This window comes from Henningerozyma blattae, chromosome 1, assembly GCF_000315915.1.
Source record: "Henningerozyma blattae CBS 6284 chromosome 1, complete genome".
Lineage (NCBI taxonomy): Eukaryota > Fungi > Ascomycota > Saccharomycetes > Saccharomycetales > Saccharomycetaceae > Henningerozyma > Henningerozyma blattae.
In genome coordinates, this window is record NC_020185.1 from 1958720 (window position 1) to 1978755 (window position 20036).

The 20036-nt window shown below is 35.5% G+C and overlaps 6 protein-coding genes and 2 non-coding genes across 8 annotated transcripts; 4 read left to right on the forward strand and 4 right to left on the reverse strand.

The window, feature by feature from the left end:
* Positions 1-716: 716 nt before the first annotated feature.
* TBLA0A07935 (alpha/beta hydrolase) lies at positions 717-1676 on the reverse strand (the record flags this gene model as incomplete). Its single annotated transcript, XM_004178054.1, has 1 exon — positions 717-1676. The coding sequence occupies one exon, from the start codon at positions 1674-1676 to the stop codon at positions 717-719; it is 960 nt and encodes a 319-aa protein (XP_004178102.1).
* Positions 1677-4383: 2707 nt separating this feature from the next.
* On the reverse strand, positions 4384-5211 carry TBLA0A07940 (uncharacterized protein; the record flags this gene model as incomplete). The annotated part of the gene is made up of 1 exon (XM_004178055.1): positions 4384-5211. The coding sequence occupies one exon, from the start codon at positions 5209-5211 to the stop codon at positions 4384-4386; it is 828 nt and encodes a 275-aa protein (XP_004178103.1).
* A 1317-nt stretch (positions 5212-6528) lies between these two features.
* Positions 6529-6602, forward strand: TBLA0Atrna11N. Its single transcript has one exon. It is a non-coding gene; the product is annotated as a tRNA-Asn (tRNA).
* A 1799-nt stretch (positions 6603-8401) lies between these two features.
* TBLA0Atrna18R lies at positions 8402-8473 on the forward strand. The gene has a single exon. It is a non-coding gene; the product is annotated as a tRNA-Arg (tRNA).
* A 215-nt stretch (positions 8474-8688) lies between these two features.
* Positions 8689-10578, forward strand: UBA2 (E1 ubiquitin-activating protein UBA2; the record flags this gene model as incomplete). Its single annotated transcript, XM_004178056.1, has 1 exon — positions 8689-10578. One exon carries the CDS (start codon positions 8689-8691, stop codon positions 10576-10578), a length of 1890 nt encoding a protein of 629 aa, XP_004178104.1.
* Positions 10579-10677: 99 nt separating this feature from the next.
* Positions 10678-11481, reverse strand: TBLA0A07960 (uncharacterized protein; the record flags this gene model as incomplete). Its single annotated transcript, XM_004178057.1, has 1 exon — positions 10678-11481. One exon carries the CDS (start codon positions 11479-11481, stop codon positions 10678-10680), a length of 804 nt encoding a protein of 267 aa, XP_004178105.1.
* Positions 11482-12538: 1057 nt separating this feature from the next.
* On the forward strand, positions 12539-14041 carry CIN10 (Cin10p; the record flags this gene model as incomplete). Its single annotated transcript, XM_004178058.1, has 1 exon — positions 12539-14041. One exon carries the CDS (start codon positions 12539-12541, stop codon positions 14039-14041), a length of 1503 nt encoding a protein of 500 aa, XP_004178106.1.
* A 631-nt stretch (positions 14042-14672) lies between these two features.
* On the reverse strand, positions 14673-17201 carry TBLA0A07980 (elongation factor 2; the record flags this gene model as incomplete). Its single annotated transcript, XM_004178059.1, has 1 exon — positions 14673-17201. One exon carries the CDS (start codon positions 17199-17201, stop codon positions 14673-14675), a length of 2529 nt encoding a protein of 842 aa, XP_004178107.1.
* Between the last annotated feature and the right edge of the window lie 2835 nt (positions 17202-20036).

Here is a 20036-nt window from a genome sequence, read left to right on the forward strand (position 1 = left end):
TACCCTATAGAACTATCCATAATTCCGGATCTCTCGTTTTAATAATATTGTTTTTCTTATTACACTTTCATTTTTCACTTCTTATTCTACAAAAAATTTTTTTTTTTCCCCAGCTATTAACAAGACCACAATCGCTTTGTATTTTCACCTATCATGACATTCTATTTCTCTTTTTATTCTCCATAATTCATTTTTTCTGATCTTTTTTTCTTTAATTTACCCTTTGGCTTTTTTTTGATTTTATTTCATTTTACTTCTTCATATCAATTTTTTTCGTTTACTCTTTGGATTGTCATTCATTTATCATCATATTTTACGCTTTTTTATATATTAAAAGCCTAATATAAAAAGAAATTTTGATAACGTTACCTTCTGGTATTGCTAAATTTTCCATATATTAGAATGTATTATTTATTTTTTTTTCTTTTAACTCAAAATAAATTATTATAGTATGTCTCTTTTAAATGTTGCGATTTATTTGATCGTTAAAAAAAATACTTTATTATTTATATATATAGACAAATTTCTTTTCTATTTAATCTTTTAAAAATACAAAACTTACTCGAGATAAGAGTACAAAATTATGTTTATTTAATATGCTAAACTACTATACAATGGTATTTGTTATAAAATGCAGATGTAATTGTAAATGTGAGTGAATAAATGAGTGAATGAATGAATGTTTATTTATTTTTGAATGCAATATTGTATTAGAATTAATTAAATTCTTTTAAAAATTTATCAATGACTGCCCAATATTTGGGTTGATTAATAGTATTATAATGATTACCATTAGGAAATTTATGAATTAGTTTATCATCGCTGGAACATTTATCATATAAAGTCTCCATTTGCTTGGGTAAAATTTTTTCATCTTTGGAACCACTTAGGAATAAAACTGGTAAATCATCACGAAGTTGATTAATTAAAACTTCATTATTCCAAATTTCATGTAATAAAAATTTTATATTAAATTTTAAATGATCATTTAACATTTTTGGTATTGATAAAAATGTATTTTCTATTACCATACCATCAATGAAATTAGGATATTTATTAGCAATATAAATTGCAATAGCACCACCTAATGATTGACCATATAATAGGATTCTATTATTTTGATGATATTTATTATTCATCAAATAATTCATTATGCAATCTGCATCTTTTTTCAACCCAGTTTCAGAAGGTGAACCATTAGAATTACCGTACCCACGATATGAATAAAGAATAACATTGAAGTTAAATAAATTATAGAATTTATAAGCAATGGGTAAAAAGTTCCCAATATTGCCTGAATTCGGACATAAGATCAATACAGTGGTATTAATTTGATTTTTTTCATCCTTAAGAGAATTTTTAATTCTCATATCGTAAGCTTCTAATGAAACTTTATCCTTTGTAATTAATTTGATTCTTTTATACGGTATACCAAAACTTTCAGGGTTTTCTACATGGTTACGTGCACCTTTGATCCATGACGGATAAATCAATTTATTCTGACATAGATATAATACAGACATCGAAAGTGATGTTGCTCCAAGTAATGTAGTAACAACAACCATCAAAGATAATATGCTTTTGTTATTTAGGCTTTTGTTATTAAAATAGGAATATGAATAATTATTCTGATATGGAAGTTCTCTGACATCAGAATAATCATAAGACACACTCATTCTCGTATTTTTGAAATATACAACCTATATAAATAACGAAAGAATTAATATCAAATTTTTCATCACTAATCAAGTAGAATACCATATATACCGTTTTTTACAAGTTACCATAAACTAGAGTTTTTTTTAATCAATAGCTGATCCTTCCTATCAAATAAATTCCCATTGTGATAAAAAAAAAGCCAAAAATAACTATTAGTTCACAAATTCCTTTTTCGAGAATTCTTTAATATCCGTCATGTCCTATTTCTCAAACGTCATTCGCGAAAAATTACAGAACCATCTCGAGATATTTTACAACATTATTCAGATTTTGTCATTTCGTGGGTGAAGGTACCGGATTAGGCACTGCTGCTGGGTCTTCTGAGGGTGAGTGTGGGGCAATTGGGAAAGAGGTCAAGGACCCGTGGAACATCTTTTTTTTCTTTTTTTTGGATTATTCAGACTACCCGATTGGGAGCGTTTCTGGAAACAGAAGGAGACCCGTAATTTACGTTTTGCTGGCATAATATATGTTTTACCGAGAACTCCGTATTCATATATTATTGATATATATGAAGGATTAGGTAAACAAATCTTAGTGAAAACCGTATGGGGAATGTTTACTGGGATTCAAGAGAGTTAGACATTGTTATGCAGTGTTTAAGATGTAAAGACGATTACTTTATTTAGAAATATATAGTAAATACTATAACTAAAATGAATATATTTCTTAAATAGTCACGTGATAAAAGTCTTTTACCACTTAATAGAAAATGATATAATCATATTCCAGCAATGTTCAATTTAAATAAATGCGACATATTTAGGCTATATTTAGTAAATCTTACGCATTATAAGTTGATGTTAGTGCATTGCGAGGTGAGTATATTATTTATTCAATACTTGCTTGAGTAATATTGATATTATTATTTTTAGAAATAGCAGCATTTCTGGTATGGGCGAGAAGGTGTTACATATGACCTGCTAATACTACGTGATTACAGTATCAATAACAAAAATACATAATTTTATCTTGCATATTTTTCAGGAAGTCACCTATACGTTCCTTCTTTTAATTTTTTATTTTTATTTTTTTTGATTGCAGCTTCAATTTTTGGCTACAATATTGGATGTTATATTTCTCTATATAATGTGCATAGTAAAGTTAATTTACAAATATCAAGCCATATGAATAATAACTAATCTATATAGTTAAATGCCGAGACATCGGCTGGCTTTCTTTACACAGGTCCAATCAATTAAGGTTCATTATTGGCTAATGACGAACTCGCTCGGTCATTTATATATCCGATGAATAATACGGATTATTTATATTCAAGGAGACATGGCAACCCAATGATTTAGGGGATGGCATTTTCTATTTTGTGGTTCATTCATTAGAATTCTGAAAGGAAATTAAAATATTTAGAGCTTGGCACTTTTCAAATGGTAATATCGTATTGCTTTTAAGGGGTTAGCATAAACTCGGAGTAAGAATAACACTCTGTGCAGTAGTATACTGGGAGTTTCAACTTAACAAGAAGGATGCCTTCAGGTGCCAAGTGCCAAGTGTCAAGAATAATTAGTAATATTCAAGAAACTTGTACAAAAAGGTATATTTTTGGTAGTTTCTTATTATTTTATACAGATCTCAAACTAGGGTAAACCTTGCTTACAAATACTACTGATTCATTAAGAAATAATTTAATTAGTTGTGATTATGTTTGATAACCCATGTATTTCTTTTTTTTTTAATACCAACTGGTTCTTGGGGTTGGAAAATAATTTTCATCAAAATATATAATTCATATTTATTGAATTATTTCTCCCACTTGTAGTTGACTATTTTTGTGAATATATTCAAAGTCCCCGAAGAATTTTCACTTATTACATTAGTACTGTTGATTTTTATCTATGTCATAATGAATATATGGATATGAGATAATATGTGTAAGGTGTGCGGTCTTCGTAAAGAATGATCTGTAGAAACTCGCCCATTTTCTATTATGTCAGCATGATGAAACCAGGTGCAGAAATTTAAAAAGAATATATAAATAGTACCATAATCCTCAAGATGTATATCTAATTTCAAATAAGATAAAAAAAAGAACCATCTTGCGCCTCCAAATCTTACTGAACTAAGGTGAGGTCCCCAACAAGATCTGGTGTTCCGATCTAGATTAGGGACTAGGTACTAACTAGGATAGGAGCATCACTGGTACCCCCGCGCCCAAGCTGTCTTAAAAAATACCTTTGACCTCACTAAAGATTTACAAATATGGTGAGATCTCATAATAACAATAGGGTTACATCATCTCGGTAAGGTACAAAAGATTACAAGATAAAAAAAATTGGGGTTAACAGATGATGATTTCGTTGGATTACTGGGTTACATATAAGATGATCCTATTCTATAGAGTTGAGAACATAAACTATTAAGGGTAAAAGCTATGTTGTTTCAATTTTTAGATTTATTACGGCTAAAGAAAAGGGTACAATGGTTACCGCCATTGCTTTGAAATAGAATCCCTGGACTAATGTTATGAGTATTTGGGAAATCAACAAAGTCTGTGAAGTTAAAAGATGTTGGAGATCTGGAATATTCTAACAGGAATATTATAAAATCAGTCGTAATGATAGTGGTACCAATTTTCGGGATGAATAACTGTGGAAACTAATGGAAACTAGTGGAATTGGACCATGAGGTTTGTGATTACTGATCTGATTAGTAGTGGTTTGGGTTTGGCCCTGCAGGACGAGTTCTACACTGATCTAGGCGGTGGCCTGGTTTCTTATAGTTGAAGCATTGGTTTTTCTGGATGCATTCTTCCCTAGAAATCAGGCCTCTACGTTGAACTGCAGATATTGTATATTCATTAAGGTCATTTGTTTGGTTGTATGCCATAACTTGGTTGATCCCTAGTACGGGTGTCATTCTGGATTGTTGGGTGCCCATAGGCAAATTGAAGCTCTGCTGGGTTCCTGTGGAAAATTCCCTGCTTTGAATAGGAATCGTTTCATAAGCGATTACCATTGCCTTCTTTAGTGTTGAAGGTTCAGCAGCGGCAATTCTTTCATAGGTTGTTGGGGATAGGTTTCTGGCGTATTGAGCCAAGATGGCCTTCTCGGACCACAGGTCCTTTGGCAATAGAGCGATAAGTCTTCGATATGATGCGTTATAGCGTTCAATACCTATACTGGCTTCATTAATATTGTGAATAAAGTTTAAAAGCTTATGGATATCAATTTTACTGGTATAATGACTTTCGAAATCCTTAATGAAATTCTCCCATGTAGCATCTGTTGGTGGCTCATCAACCCAGTTAAGTGCCCATGTGACTGCGTTTCCTGTTAAATGTTGGGCAAAGAACGCAATCTTTTCAGCATCGGTAATGGCTTGTTGGGTCACCATTTGTAGTTTTAAGGTAGCTACAAACTTTGGTAGTGATAGAACGTCTTCCTTTCCATCGAAAGTCATTAGTTTGACTTTGGTATCGATGGGTTTTGTTTCGCTATGACCTAATGGGGTTCTGAAGGGGTTGTTAGTTGACATGATATAGTATTTTTCGAACTGGCAGCGCTAACAATTGTTGTAATACGAGACTAACAGGATGAGTATGATGTTTCAGAGTTCAGATGGCACTGAGGTCAGATATTTTAGGCTGTATTACATTAAATGATTATGTATCCGCTTGGTTCCTTTGTATATAGTATAATAATAAGATATTGATCTATACAGACTCCTTATATATGTCTTTGGAGCCGAATAGTTCTGGGTACGTACAGATCAGATTCTGCGGTTGCAGTTGGTGTTCCACGCCTGCTGAATAGCTTTTTCTCAGCTATGGCAAGTTGACCTGTCCTTTCTCGAGACTTCTTTTGGACCGACTTTCTGTAAGTATTACGTGAAAGGTGACGGTGCTTAAATGGTTTTACAACAAAAATGTTGTATTCTAATAGTTAGTAACGTGTCAACCAAGGCACATGACTCATGTTCTGAGGTCCAACATCAAATAACTCGTTTCTACAACAAATAGACACGTTTCTAGTTGGAATGACGCTACCATACCAATCCAACTGGTATATAAACTCGTCTAATATCCATTGATGTAAACCCTTGTCAATAGTTCTATACATTCTGGATATTTAAAGGAACTAAGCTATTTTGTTCTAAGCTCTATCTGTAATACCACAGAAAACAAGAAAAATGTTGTAGACATATTCTAAGTAGTTCAAAAAGTCAACTAAACAATTTAATAAAAAGTAATATTTTCATGTCTAAGCTATAAGCAAAACAACCATACAAGCATGTGACTACGAGTCACATAATCACACAGTCATGCACCCACATAGCTATATGACTACTGGGATTCAATAGAGTTAGACATTGTTATACAGTGTTTAAGATATAAAGACGATTACTTTATTTAGACATATATAGTAAATAATATAATTAAAATGAATATATTTCTTAAATAGTGTTTTTCGATATAAATAGAAAAACACATTTTAAACAATAAGCCACGTGATAAAAAGTCTTTTACCACTTAATAGAAAATGATATAATCATATTCCAGCAATGACAATGAGTCATAATATCACCTACTTTTACAATTATGCAATTTCTTGACAGTTCAGAAGCTAAAATTCAGGATAAACGGTTCTATTTGACAACGTATAACTAGGACCGATTATCCGTCAAGAATTCATAAGTTTATAATTCGTTCATATTAATTAATAGTTAAAAGAAAAAACAAGTTAGTATTTAAGTACAAGTGGTACTCCCATTTCAGTGAAAAACAAATTACTTATCCAAATCCAAAAGTATCAAGTTTCCCAAAACAATAAAAGACCAAAACAAGAAAAACACGACTCCATGGCCAAGCTGGTTAAGGCGTGCGACTGTTAATCGCAAGATCGAGAGTTCAATCCTCTCTGGGGTCGTTTCTTTTTTGCGTGAGCTGCCGCGTAGCTGGTGTCACTTTGTGTGAGCTACGTTAGTCACGTGTATAAAAAGGATCACGTGATAACGGAATGAACAGGTAGATTAACAAGTAAGTGAATCATGAACATAAATTATATTTAAGAATCTAAAGCTAAAAGGAATAAACTAGAGGGTTAAGGTAGAACAAAGAGGTAAGAACCAGAAAACAAAAAGGACGAAATACAAAAGATGGAAGTGTATAGTGAACAAATCGGAACGTAATAATAATAATATTTAACTTACATAGACTCAGGTATATAGTTGTATAGTTTAATAAACCGTTGGTATTAAACTAGCAACTAAAAAGATATACTACTGGGAGTAGCAAAGCTTAAAATTGTTACACTGTAATTATTTTTTTTTTTTGATTGTTCTCTATCAGTAATTATTACGCCTTCTATCTTCGATAGTTACTTGTACTAATTCCTGAGTGATAACAACAATGAAGTCTTTAACTTAAAGGACTATATAATTTGATTGGTATGTAATGTATCTAGATAAATAATATATAATAATATTAGTTTCCAGATTTCCAGACCACTCTTTGTTGATACTTTTTGTTTCCTTCTTTTCTCGAAATATCTTGGTCATAATGGAAACTTTTCATCTTCGTGTTTATATATTATTGTAGATCTCATCTCATCTGAATAGAAAGTCATCACGTGACTTTAACAATCACTACGCCACATATTAATAATGGAAGTTATTACAAATATGTGTGACACATTCCGTAAATTTTTCGATAAGCAAGAAGATGTGAATAAATTTAAGTGAAAAGAATGAGAAAATAGAGAGAAGAAAGTTATCATCAGTAAGAAAAGCACAGAACAGCAGGATACACGAAACTAAATAGCGAAAGAAATAATTTTGTTATTTATTTAATTATTTATTTTTGTAAGTTATTTTTATTATCAAACAGTTATTCTTCAATACTGTTATTTAGATTATTAAGTATCATTAAGTTAAAATATAGAACTATTCATTCAATTATCAGGTAATAGATAAAGTTATTTGTAATTATCAATAAGATTGCAAAAAAATTTATAACATGAGCCAGGAACCATCACGTGACCAGTACAATATGACAAGTAAGGAGTATACACACTATTTAGAGCATTCACCTCCGTTACTTGAACTATATATAACAAAGTATTATATATATCTCAAAACAATAAAAAAGTAATAACAAGAAAAATATTTATCTTAAATTGTTCAAAAAGAGTTTCTCTAATGTGTAAGAAAACTTTTGTATATTATTCAACATATTCAAAATCAATATATAATTTGAAAAACAAATAACTTTATTAATTTTGTATCCATTAGTTTAAAGTTATTAGGTAAAGAGCCAGATGATGTAAATTGTAGTTCTATGAGGCCTTTCACAAGTCCTCTAAGAGATATGGAAAGTAGGATATTATATTTTGTCAAATATAAATTTGTTCTGTATTTTTCGAGAACTAAATACAAATTGATATCGAATATAGTGAAGTTGGTTCAAATAGACTACAAAACATTTGGAATTAACAATTAAGCTATGTAGACATCTTTCCAATAAATAGTATTATATTTCAATATTATGATCATATTTTTATGTCATTGACACACAATTGGATATCTTCAGAATTGGGACACATAAAAGTAAACATTTTACAACAATTAAACCAATTATCATGCCAATCATATTATAATATAATATGCAAAACGTGGCTGTGTAAGTACAGGTCAACATTCCTTAAAAGTTCAGCTTGCAAGAAATAGAGCTCGCGTGGCGCAATGGCAACGCGTCTGACTTCTAATCAGAAGATTGTGGGTTCGACCCCCACCGTGAGTGTTTTACTTCTTCGAATTTTCTTTTTCTTGAAAAAATGTGTGGTCACGCGATGCTTATAGTTTGAAAATGAAAAATAAAAAAAAAAAAAAATAAGAGCTTTTAACATAAAATGGTGATGATGATGCACAGCGGTAAGCTTAATACAAGGTGAAGAAGAAAAAAAAAATTTTTTTTGGCTCCAACTCAATTGAATCAAATCTAGATCAGAGTTCGATATGGTAAGAGAAAGTAATATAATTCAAATCATAGGAGAAACTGAATATGCGAGATTGCGTAAAATACGATGTCTATTAGTGGGTGCTGGTGGGATTGGATCCGAGTTGCTAAAAGATTTAATTTTAATGAATTTTGGAGAGATTAGTGTAGTTGATTTGGACACGATTGATCTTTCTAATTTGAACCGTCAATTTTTATTTAGACAAAAGGATATCAAGAAAAGTAAATCCAGTGTGGCGGTGAAAGCTGTGGAACATTGCAATAATTCTAAATTGCAAGCGTATCAAGGGAATATCATGGATACAAAGGAGTTCCCCTTGCATTGGTTTGATCAATTTGATATACTTTTCAATGCATTGGATAATTTGGCCGCTAGACGGTATGTGAATAAGATTAGTCAATTTTTGAAAAAACCATTAATTGAAAGTGGTACTGCTGGGTTTGATGGATACATTCAACCAATCATTCCCGGTCAAAGTGAATGTTTTGATTGTACTAGTAAAGAAACGCCCAAGACATATCCTGTATGCACAATTCGTAGTACACCTTCACAACCCGTACATTGTGTTGTTTGGGCCAAAGATTTTCTGTTTAATCAATTATTTAATGATTTGAGTGAAGGAGAGGGACAAGAGGGGGAAACTTCCAAGGATTGGGGTAGTGATGATGTGGATGAAATCAAACGAATCCAAGAAGAAAGTCAAGAATTGAAGGAATTACAAGATATTGTTCGTAGTGGGGATATGAAGCGCGTCACGAGAATGTTGGAAAAATTGTTCGTAGAGGATATTGCAAAATTATTAAAGATTGAAAATTTATGGAAGAATGGGAGAACAAAGCCTGTTGCATTGGCAAAGGAGAATCTCGAGGGTGAATATGACGAGACGTTATTATTGAGTGTAGATCAAGTTGGTACTTTGGAAGAACAAATAGCCGAGTTTATCAACAGCAGTAAGAGATTGATGAAGAGACTAATAGGTGCGGAGGCAAATGCACAAGGGATTGAGTTTGATAAAGATGATGAAGATACATTACGCTTTGTCAGTAGTGCCAGTAATATCCGTAGTCTAATCTTCGGGATCCCCGTACAGAGTATATTTGATATCAAGAAGATTGCTGGGAATATTATTCCTGCAGTGGCAAGCACCAATGGTATTATTGCTGGGTTATCTTCATTAATTTCGTTGCGTGTTTTGCAGTTGTTACCCGAGACGAAGGACAAAGGAGTGTTGGATATCAACATGGCGTTTACATCCAAAGCAAGTAATATTTCTAACGATCGGTATCTATCTAATCCTAAATTAGCAAGACCCAATTGTAAATGTGTAGTATGTAGCCGAGTATTAAGAGGTGTTGTGAAGATGAGTGACGATGGATTGAAAGAAATTACGTTGGGTGGATTGGTAGAGGAATTGAGAGGCAAGTATGATTTTCCTGAAGATATATCATTAATGGATACACAAGACCAACGGCTATTGATTGATTATGATTTCGATGATTTACAAGGGAAAACGTTAGGGGAAATGGGGTTGAAAGAAGGTAGTGTATTATTATTCAGTGATGAAATGGATGAAGATCAAATAAGAAAGCCTATTGAATTGTATTTGAGTATGGGCCAAGAGAGATTAGTCTTGCCCGATTTACCCGCGGAATATATCGAGGGACAAACACCAGTACGGGAGGAAGAAGAGCCGTCGGAGATAAGCGCCAACGCCGATGCAAATGACGGTGTGATTATCTTGGACGATGATTTGCCCGAGGACAACCAGCTTGGCGACAAACGTCCGTTGGATAGTGGAGACGATGCCGACAGGAAAAGGGTAAAGATAGGCGATAATGATGATGGTGATGATGATGATGATAATGATGATGTTATTGAATTAGATTAAGCGTGGCGTGATATATATAGCGGGGTGTCTGTGGTTGCACTATATACATACATACATACATACATACATATATATATATAGTAGTAGTAGTTACATAGCTTACTGTTGTGAAAGAGTCTTTATTATTCTTGGTATAAGAACGTCTGCCGTCTGGATGAGAAATTGAATAACGAGTCTTGCCAGTTGCATATCATCTTTAGAACTATGATACGGTGACGAGAGGAATGATGGCTGAAAGATGATTGACAAGTTGAAACTATCCATCATATTTACACGGGAGTACGACGCAACCATACTCAGCAAGTCTAACAGATAGATGAAAAGATGCATCGAGTGCTGGGGCAAAGCTGTGGTTATTAGTTGTTGGTAGTGCTCAATCAACCGCGTCACCTCAATCCCAGATATCAAGTATTGTGTCTTGTCATCTGTTGTGCTAGTCAATTGAACTTGTATATTCTCCAAGAGTGTCTGTTGAAGTTGAATGTTATCCTGTAGAGGTGTCACAAACGCGAGAAAATTATCACTGGCAACGAGACAATCGTCTAGACCTATCAAGTAGGCCTTTAGCAAACTTGCCACATCATGTATCGTATGTGAATGATGACTATCGGCACAGGAAAGATCGTTCCCGACGACAGACCAGTCGTCGGCGGCTAACGCAAGTTTCCAGGTTCGTAGCCGCCGAGAGCTGCCCGAGACTCGGAAAAGCCCGGGTGTACGGAGGTTGGGTGGCTGTTTTAGTACAGCGCCACAATGGGCAACGACCAGCGGCAGACTAATTGACGGGGCTGAGGTGGGGCCAGAGATGGCCGTAGGGCCAAGGGCGTGGCACGTGGTGGCCAGGGCTGTGGCGGTGGCGGTGGTGGGGTCTTTTGAAGCGGGGTCTTTTGAAGCGGAGTGCATTCTCGACCAGCTGAAGGGTTTTTTGGCAATGGGGCAGAGGGCTAGTTATATAGGCGCCAGGGGCAACGGGCACCCCTGAGCTGAAAGCGAGAGCGGGAAATGGAAGTGCGGACGGAAGCGGAGAAGGAAGCGGAGAAGGAAGCGGATGGAAGCTAGCAAGCCGAGATGACAGAGACAGAGAAAAATAAAAAACCTACAAAGAGAGCGGGGCTTCAAAGTGGGGAGAGCCTATGGAGACGACGAATAAGGCAGTGGCGGCTCTGCGGGTGTCTGGATGGAGCCAGAAGTCCTATGCTGGTTCCTTGGGCAAAAGTGACTTCTTTGTAGGAGAATAGCCGCGGACGCAAGAAGGAAATGACATCAGGGCCAGAACACGGCAATGGATTTGCACGAGTCTGGCCAGAATGCATGTGATAAAGAAGTGGTGCAGCCGGTGTATTAGTGGCAGCTGCTGACGTAAGTGGGTGTCACAATGGCGGAAATGGGACCGGAAATGGGACCGGATTTGTGACACATCGTCAGCCGCATGCGCCTCTTTAGCAGACTCGCTTTTCGTTCGTGATGCCAGGCGGTTATAACGGTCGATCTTGCCCTGCATTTCCTTTTTGAGACGTTTATGATGTGTCACAGCCCTTTGGAAGTTCCTCGTGGCAATAAGAAATTGCTTGCAAGGGGCGACGATCCTCGCGTCGATCTGCGCCAATTCGGGTTGCAGATCACGGTGCATCTGACCCGCTGTACTGGGTTAAAATAACAGGCATAACCATCAGCAACGCTCTTGTTTAGTAGAAAAATGTGTTCGCAACACTCAACAGGCTGGATGGTTTTCTTGATAAGTGATAGCACACATTTCTTATACTGTAACACTTGTTTTCTCAGTCGTTTGACCAATCGGTGTGTTTTTAATTTCTTGCTGACGTTTCTTTTTGCTACGCTTTTTCTTCTTTCCAATCCATCGAGCTGTCTTTTTTAAGGAGAACCGGAACCGAAATACCAAAAAACTGCCCTTCGGAGATCCAAAGCTCATTCATTCATTCAATCAATCAATCATCCCTTAATGACAGATCGTGCTCTCCAAGACTATTCACAATCACAAGCACTCATCCCAGATCGTCAAGTCACTTCCCAAGCTCAATCACTAACCACTCAAAACTCTATTCTTTCAATAGATAACATAGACAATCTACCGGTCCAGTTCAATAAACGTCTCTTTCTCATAATCATCTCTTCCACCATAGGAGGTCTTCTGTTTGGCTACGATACAGGCATAATCTCAGGTGTGTTGGCAAACTTACAACCAAATGATATCTCCCTTATTGACCTGTCGAACTTCCACAAGGAACTAATAACTTCCATGACCAGCTTGGGTTCATTCCTCGCCTCTCTTATCGCTTTCGCCTTGGCGGATCATTACGGAAGAAAATTCACCCTTGCATTATGCTCCTGCATCTTTATCATAGCGTCTTTGTGGATGGCTCTGTCCACCACTCTCACTTACCTTGTCATCGGTAGATTCATAGTAGGCTTGGCTATAGGAACGGTGGCCCAATGTATTCCTGTCTATCTGAGTGAAATGGCGCCGGCACCCATTAGAGGTAAGATCCTTACGTTAAACGTCGTCTCGATTACATTCGGCCAATTGTTCTCGTATGCTATTGCGATTTGTCTAACAATACCTCACGCTTGGAGATATCTGTTCGCGTTCGCGGCTATTCCGGCAATCGTCTTCCTATTAGTTTTGGATTTCATACCAGAATCTCCTAGATGGTTATTATCTCAAAATAACACTACCGATGCAATCAAAACATTATCAATCATCTACCCAACTGCCACTACAACCCAGTTGAATTTCAAAATAAAACTCTTGCAAACAAACATTACAACAGGCCCCACCACTTCTCTCAAAGAACTCACTGCTCCAACGAAAAGAGCGTTGTTTGTTGGGTGCACCCTCATGCTTTTCCAACAAATCTCAGGGTTCAATGCGTTCATGTATTACACCGCGACAATCTTTAAAGAATTACAACCTTCTCAAAACCCTTTACTCCCAGCATTACTCATTGCCGCCACAAATTGTCTTTTCACTTGTATTGCTTTGTATTTCATCGATTCCGTTGGACGTAGAACCATCTTATTAATCACCATCCCTTTCATGACGTTTAGTCTAATGATCAGTAGCATTGCATTCCGTAATAACGATACTCATCTGATTCTCACTTCATTATGCCTCTTTGTCGCCTCGTACGCCCTAGCAATGGGGTATATCCCCTGGAGTAGTGTAGAATTCTTACCCTTGGATAAGAGAGCCTTTGGATCTTCATGCATTTCATGTACAAATTGGTTGAGCAATTCTCTCATTTCCATTTCTTTCTTAACCACTATGAAATCCTTTGGTTCGGAAAATACAATGCTTTGCTTTACTTTTATTACCATCATGAATTGGCTATTTGTTTGGAAATTTTATCCAGAAGTTAAAGGGTTGTCTTTGGAAGAGATTGCTCATATCTTCAAAGATGGTATAGATATTCATTATGTATATAGAAATTATCATTCTACATGAATGTGTTTGTATGATTTAAATGAACAAGTTTTTTAATGTGAATGACGAATGTGAAATTAGCTCCATCATTTTTTTTTAAAAGATATATATATTAACTTGGAGTCGACAGTATATATGATAAATATTTATAGTGTTGTTCCATTTTAAAAGAAAATTGTTTTATTATTTTACAATTTGGTAATTTTCTTTACTATTTTAATAAGTCAAGAATCATCAAACGTGCATTCTTTATTTTCAAATGTTATACACCATGCTCAAGTTGCAAATGTAAAAAATTTTACACCAAGACTCATTCTGTTTCCATCACTTTTTCTACAAAGCTGGCACTTCTTTACAACCTCTCTCTCTCTCTCTCTCATCCATCCATATTATCGGAGTATCCTCCGCATCACACAATTTACTACTACTACTACTCTACTACTTCCCTATGCCGGGGAAACTTATTCCCGAAAGTGTAACGTTATTCAACTTTCGGTACCAATTACATACTAGTAACGTTTTAGAAACGTACGCACAGATTTTCTTTAAAATAGGAAATAACTACAAACAAATTTTTATACAACTAGAAGAAAATAAATTATATAGAAGCGAATTAATGCACAAATAAATAATATAATTTAGAGTTCTATTCTTATAATTTGTCGTAGTATTCTTGCCAGCCTGGAACTTCTTCCTTCATACCATGTCTCTTACGAGCAGCCAAAACAATTTCACCAGCCTTGGTGGTTGGGTCCAATGGATCGGTACCTAAAGTGGCCCAATGGTCGAAAACCATTTGTGGGAAAGCTTGACCACCAGTAGCTTGTCTTAATTCACCAGTGAAACCGAAAGATTCGTTAACTGGTAAGTAAGCCTTGACGGTAAATAATGGAGTACCTGGTCTTTGTTCTTCAGAGACGACTTGACCTCTCTTCTTGTTCAAAACAGAGTAAATACCACCGACAGCGTTTTCTGGACATTGAATTTCGACCAAGAAGACTGGTTCTTGAATCTTTGGTTCAGCCAATAAGAAACCGGCGTAAGTGGCTCTTCTCATGGTTGGGATAATTTGACCACCACCTCTGTGGATAGCATCAGCGTGTAAAGTAACATCTAAGATGTTAACTCTGACAGATCTCATTTGTTCACCGAAAATTGGACCTTCCTTGGTAGCCCATTGGAAAGCAGCAACAACGGAATCCTTGATTTCGTGTAAGTATCGAACAGCCTTGGTTTGATCAACAACCAAATTTGGACCGTTACCGTCTGGACCGAAACACCAGATCTTTCTGGCATCGGTAACATCCCAACCGTGTTCATCGGCCATAACTCTAGCTCTGGCCTTGAAATCATCTCTTGGGTTAATCTTACCAGCTTCAATGGCCAAAGATAATTCTTCATCCATTGGTTGAGCCTTCAAGTAAATTCTGTTATGCTTGTTTGGAGATTTAGACAAAGCAGTTTGAGAAGATTCAGATTCAACAGTTTCTCTGTAAGCAACAACTGGTGGGGAGATTCTCAATGGAACACCAGCGTGGTCGTTTTCCAAATCTTGTAAACAAATTTCCAAATGCAATTCACCGGTACCAGCAACAATATGTTCACCAGATTCGGACATGTAAGTCAAAACACATGGATCGGACTTGGATAATCTCTTTAAACCTTCGACCAATTTTGGTAAATCGTTGGCGTTTTTAACTTCAACAGCAACTTGAACAACTGGAGAGACAGAGAACTTCATAACCTTCAAGTTGTGAGCAGCTTCATCGGTAGTCAAAGTACCGGATTTCAATAAGAATTGATCGATACCGACTAAACCAACAATGTTACCAGCTGGACAATCGTCAATTGGTTCAACCTTGGAACCCATCATTAAGACAACTCTTTGGATAGCCTTAACGAATAAATCTTCCTTCTTACCTGGAATGTAGTTTGGACCTTGGATTCTAACCTTTTGACCAGATTTAACAGTACCAGCGAAAACTCTACCGAAAGCGTAGAATCTACCCTTATCAGAGGTTGGAACCATCTTGGAGACGTACAACATTAAGTCAGCAGTTGGGTCACAGTTCTTGATAGCCAAACAGTTCTTGTCATCAGCTGGACCTTCATATAACTGTTCAGCTCTGTAGTTTTGAGCAGTAACTGGAGATGGTAAGTTCATAACAATCATTTCTAATAAAGCATCAGCGGCTGGTAAGAATTTTCTCATAACAACCTTCAATAAAGCCTTACCTTCTAATTCTTTTTCTTCAGATTTCAAGTTGATTTCTAATTTTTCTAACAAAACTGGAATTTCATCCTTCTTGAAGTTCATGATAGCAGTAGACAATCTGAAGATTGGGTCCAAAACGAACATGTTGAAAGCTCTTTCTAATGGCTTACCATCAGCATCGGTTTCCTTGTTAGTCCACTTCTTAGTCTTTGGGTTGAAGAAAGAGTCACCCCATAATCTTTCCATCATCTTAACCTTGTCAACACCGAATTTCTTAGCGTATCTGGTAGCGAATTGACGGATGGTGAAAGCCCAACCGTGTAAACCGGAACCGAAGGCAACGGTACCCTTGGATGGGTCAACTTGAACGTCACCTAAAACTTCATCAGAGTAAGTGGAGATGATAACGTTACAAGATTCAACAGTTCTAGCAAAGGTTTGGTATAAATCTTCCTTGGTGACTTGTAATTCCAATAAAGCTCTATCAACCTTGTTGATACAGACAACTGGCTTAATTCTTTCACCTAAAGCTTGTCTCAAAACGGTTTCAGTTTGGACACAAACACCTTCAATGGTATCGACGACGACTAAAGCACCATCGGTAACACGTAAAGCAGCAGTAACTTCAGAGGAGAAATCGACGTGACCTGGGGAATCGATCAAGTTGATTAAAAAAGCGTTACCTTCAGTCTTTTGCTTGATATCCTTCATATCTTCATCTGGTAATTCAGAGTATAAAGAAATAGCAGTAGACTTAATGGTAATACCTCTTTCTTGTTCATCCTTTCTGGTATCCATGAAACGGGCTTCACCAGCCTTAGCAGCAGAGATAATACCGGCTCTTTGAACTAAAGAATCGGATAAAGTAGATTTACCATGATCGACATGGGCAATAACAGACATGTTACGGACATTGGTGACCTTGTCCATAAGGCCACGCATTTGGTCAACGGTGAAAGCAACCATTTTTAATGATAGTTTATTTTCGTTTAGTTGTGGATTAAGCTCACCTAAATGAAAGAAAAGGAATAAATTAAGAAGTATTACTAAGAAAAACTAAGAGTTTTTTATAATTGCACCATCATTCTTATATATAGATATTTATACTACGAACTAACCTCTTGGACTTCTTTGGCTGGTCAACGATGGTCAATGAGGAAAAGGTAGTGCCAGCTGAGAATTGAAAGGTATGCACCTACAGAGTGATGCCCATCGAGAGGCACACTGACAAAAGCTGCAGCGACGACCACGAGTTGAAAATTTTACTGAAAAAAAAAATTTCAAAAAATTTTTTTTTCGATGAAAAATTTTTCAGATCGATGCGCGTCTCAGTTCCCTCATATGCGAAACTGCTGGTATGGTCATCGGACCAGATATTTCTCTAATAAAACGCACATGGCCGGAAATTGGGAAAACAGCCCGGATTTGGCTATAAAAGAAAACAAAATCTAGATGTAAAAGCTTTTTTTCCCTGAAGGTGCGTTTCCGGAATAATCAGGCAGAATAGATTTTTCCTTTGGAAAGAGATCTCTTATGATAGAAAAAATTTACTACATTTTAATTTTTTTTTATTTTAATAATTTAATATTAGCTTAGCTTTTGTCTTGTCTTGTCTTGTCTTTTTTTAATAGTTTTCGGCGGGTTTATATGAGTCTAGAGACTATCACTTTTTTTTGACCGTGAGAAAAGGTAAATGATTAAGGAGAACAGATAAACGAGAAAATAGCTCCCAATTTTTTAAAGTTCCATCACGCCGAAGTTTGATTGTCGGATCTAAAATGAGAGGGGCTTTTTTTCATGGCAACGAATGCTTTATTGAAAACAATTCTTATCTCCATATTAGAGAGTAGTACCGATTCACCATCAATATATTGTGGCCGGTGATCATCTGTTCCATTCCCGTTTTAAATATGCCAATTTACTTGTGTCGTTAAGTAAAGTTTTCTTAATGGCTTCCTTGATTTTTCCTTTTTTTTTCTTATTTGGTTTAGAAGTGTCAAAATTTAGTATCAATCTCGACACATGTGGAATGGACTATTGAGGAGTGTAGCATCCGTATCCCAATACGGTGACATCAAAAAAGAAAAGTGAGTTACTTTGCATTATATTCTGCCAATGAATTTTGAATATCAATACGATGCCTTGCAGGCTCTATTAAATATCACTTGACTCCTGCTACTGTTCTTCATTCGTAATTATCTAAGTTTTACCTTCACAATAATTAATTAAGTATGCATATTCTATGCTACAAGAAGAGTATATGTCACCGTCGATTAAGTTAACGGTGTTACAAGAAGCTTTTTTCTTTTACTTTTTATTAATGGACTTTAGTGATTAATGCAGCCTGGAGATCCCCGCAGGTTTGTATCTACAAGTGCGTAACAACACGATCTGAAATATGATTCCGCTTTGTCCAATCCTAAGCTTGCCAAATCTTAGAATAGTGCTCCATTGCTATCAACTACAACGAGCTAACAATAAGAAATCTTGCGACTAAACTCTCTCGGTTCATAGCTAGGAATCCGCTTGTATCAATGTATCGTTCCTTTTTTTAAACCATTATTTTTTTTTACATTTTTTTAAGGGTACTAAGCATATCATTATTATACTCTACTTCCGTCCTTGTTAGAAAAAAGTAAATATAACAGCCAAGACAAAACGGTTTTAAAGACGGATATACGAAAGAAAACAAATATAGGAAAGTTCAGATGATTCCTTTCATTAGAACTTTCTTGATGATATTACCCAGAAGAAGTCAATACCATATCGAACTTGGCTTGCTCCCTAGGAAAAGTGGGAGTGCCTACCGTATTGTATTATTTAATAATAAATAAATAAAGAACACCTAAATAAATAAATACAAAAGATGTTCCAGCATCTGGTCAATAAACAAGTAATTATATAACTTTTGGGAAATCGAATGGAGGTTCCTCTTTTCAACCTAAATTGAGCATTAGATATGTAAAGCCGTGCGTCGTGAACAAACTTTCAATAATGAACAAGACTTTCATTATTTTCTTGCCTGCAACAAAGGAGTTCTCTTGGGACTGGCCTCTCGAACGGCTGTTTGTCTACTTTAGTTGTTTTTCTTTTATTTTGATTTCTCTTTCAAATAACGAAATATACATTGAAACCTACAGAGCTTTGTAGGATCTCTGATTTATTTACTCTTCAATAAGTTAAAATTACCCAAAACTATACATGTAGGCTAGAAAACTTATTTTTCAAACAATCAAACTAACTTTAAATGAACATAATTACACCAACTGGGTAAAGCACTGTTTTCATTTTTACTCAGAAGTATAAGGGATTGTGTGACTTCATTACCCTCGGTAGGTATAAACTGATATTAGGATTGCTTTTTTAAGGTTTGGACATCTTATTGGGCTAATTTTTTTTATTCCCATCATAACAGCGTTAAAAAAATAAAACTCTACCCCATCCCCATTGCATTCCCTAGATAAAGCCAAAACGAAAACACATCCAAACTAGAAGTGACGAACGTGGTAAATTGCAATGGTGTATGTACTACATTGTATAAAAATTTTTTCAAGACATCTCGACATCTCTTTTGAGTAAATATCTCAAATATATAAACCTTGATCTCCACCTCATTCTAAGAGACAATCATTTGTTTCATTCCGTTAAAATCAATTGTTTTATTATTTCTAAACATTTTTATCTTGTATTCTTTATAAAGTTCAAGAGAATCAATCGCTTCAATTAGGATTAATACAGCTAAATTAGTTTTTAAGGGTTTTAACTCCTAACGTGTATCAAATAATATACTATTCTTAGTGT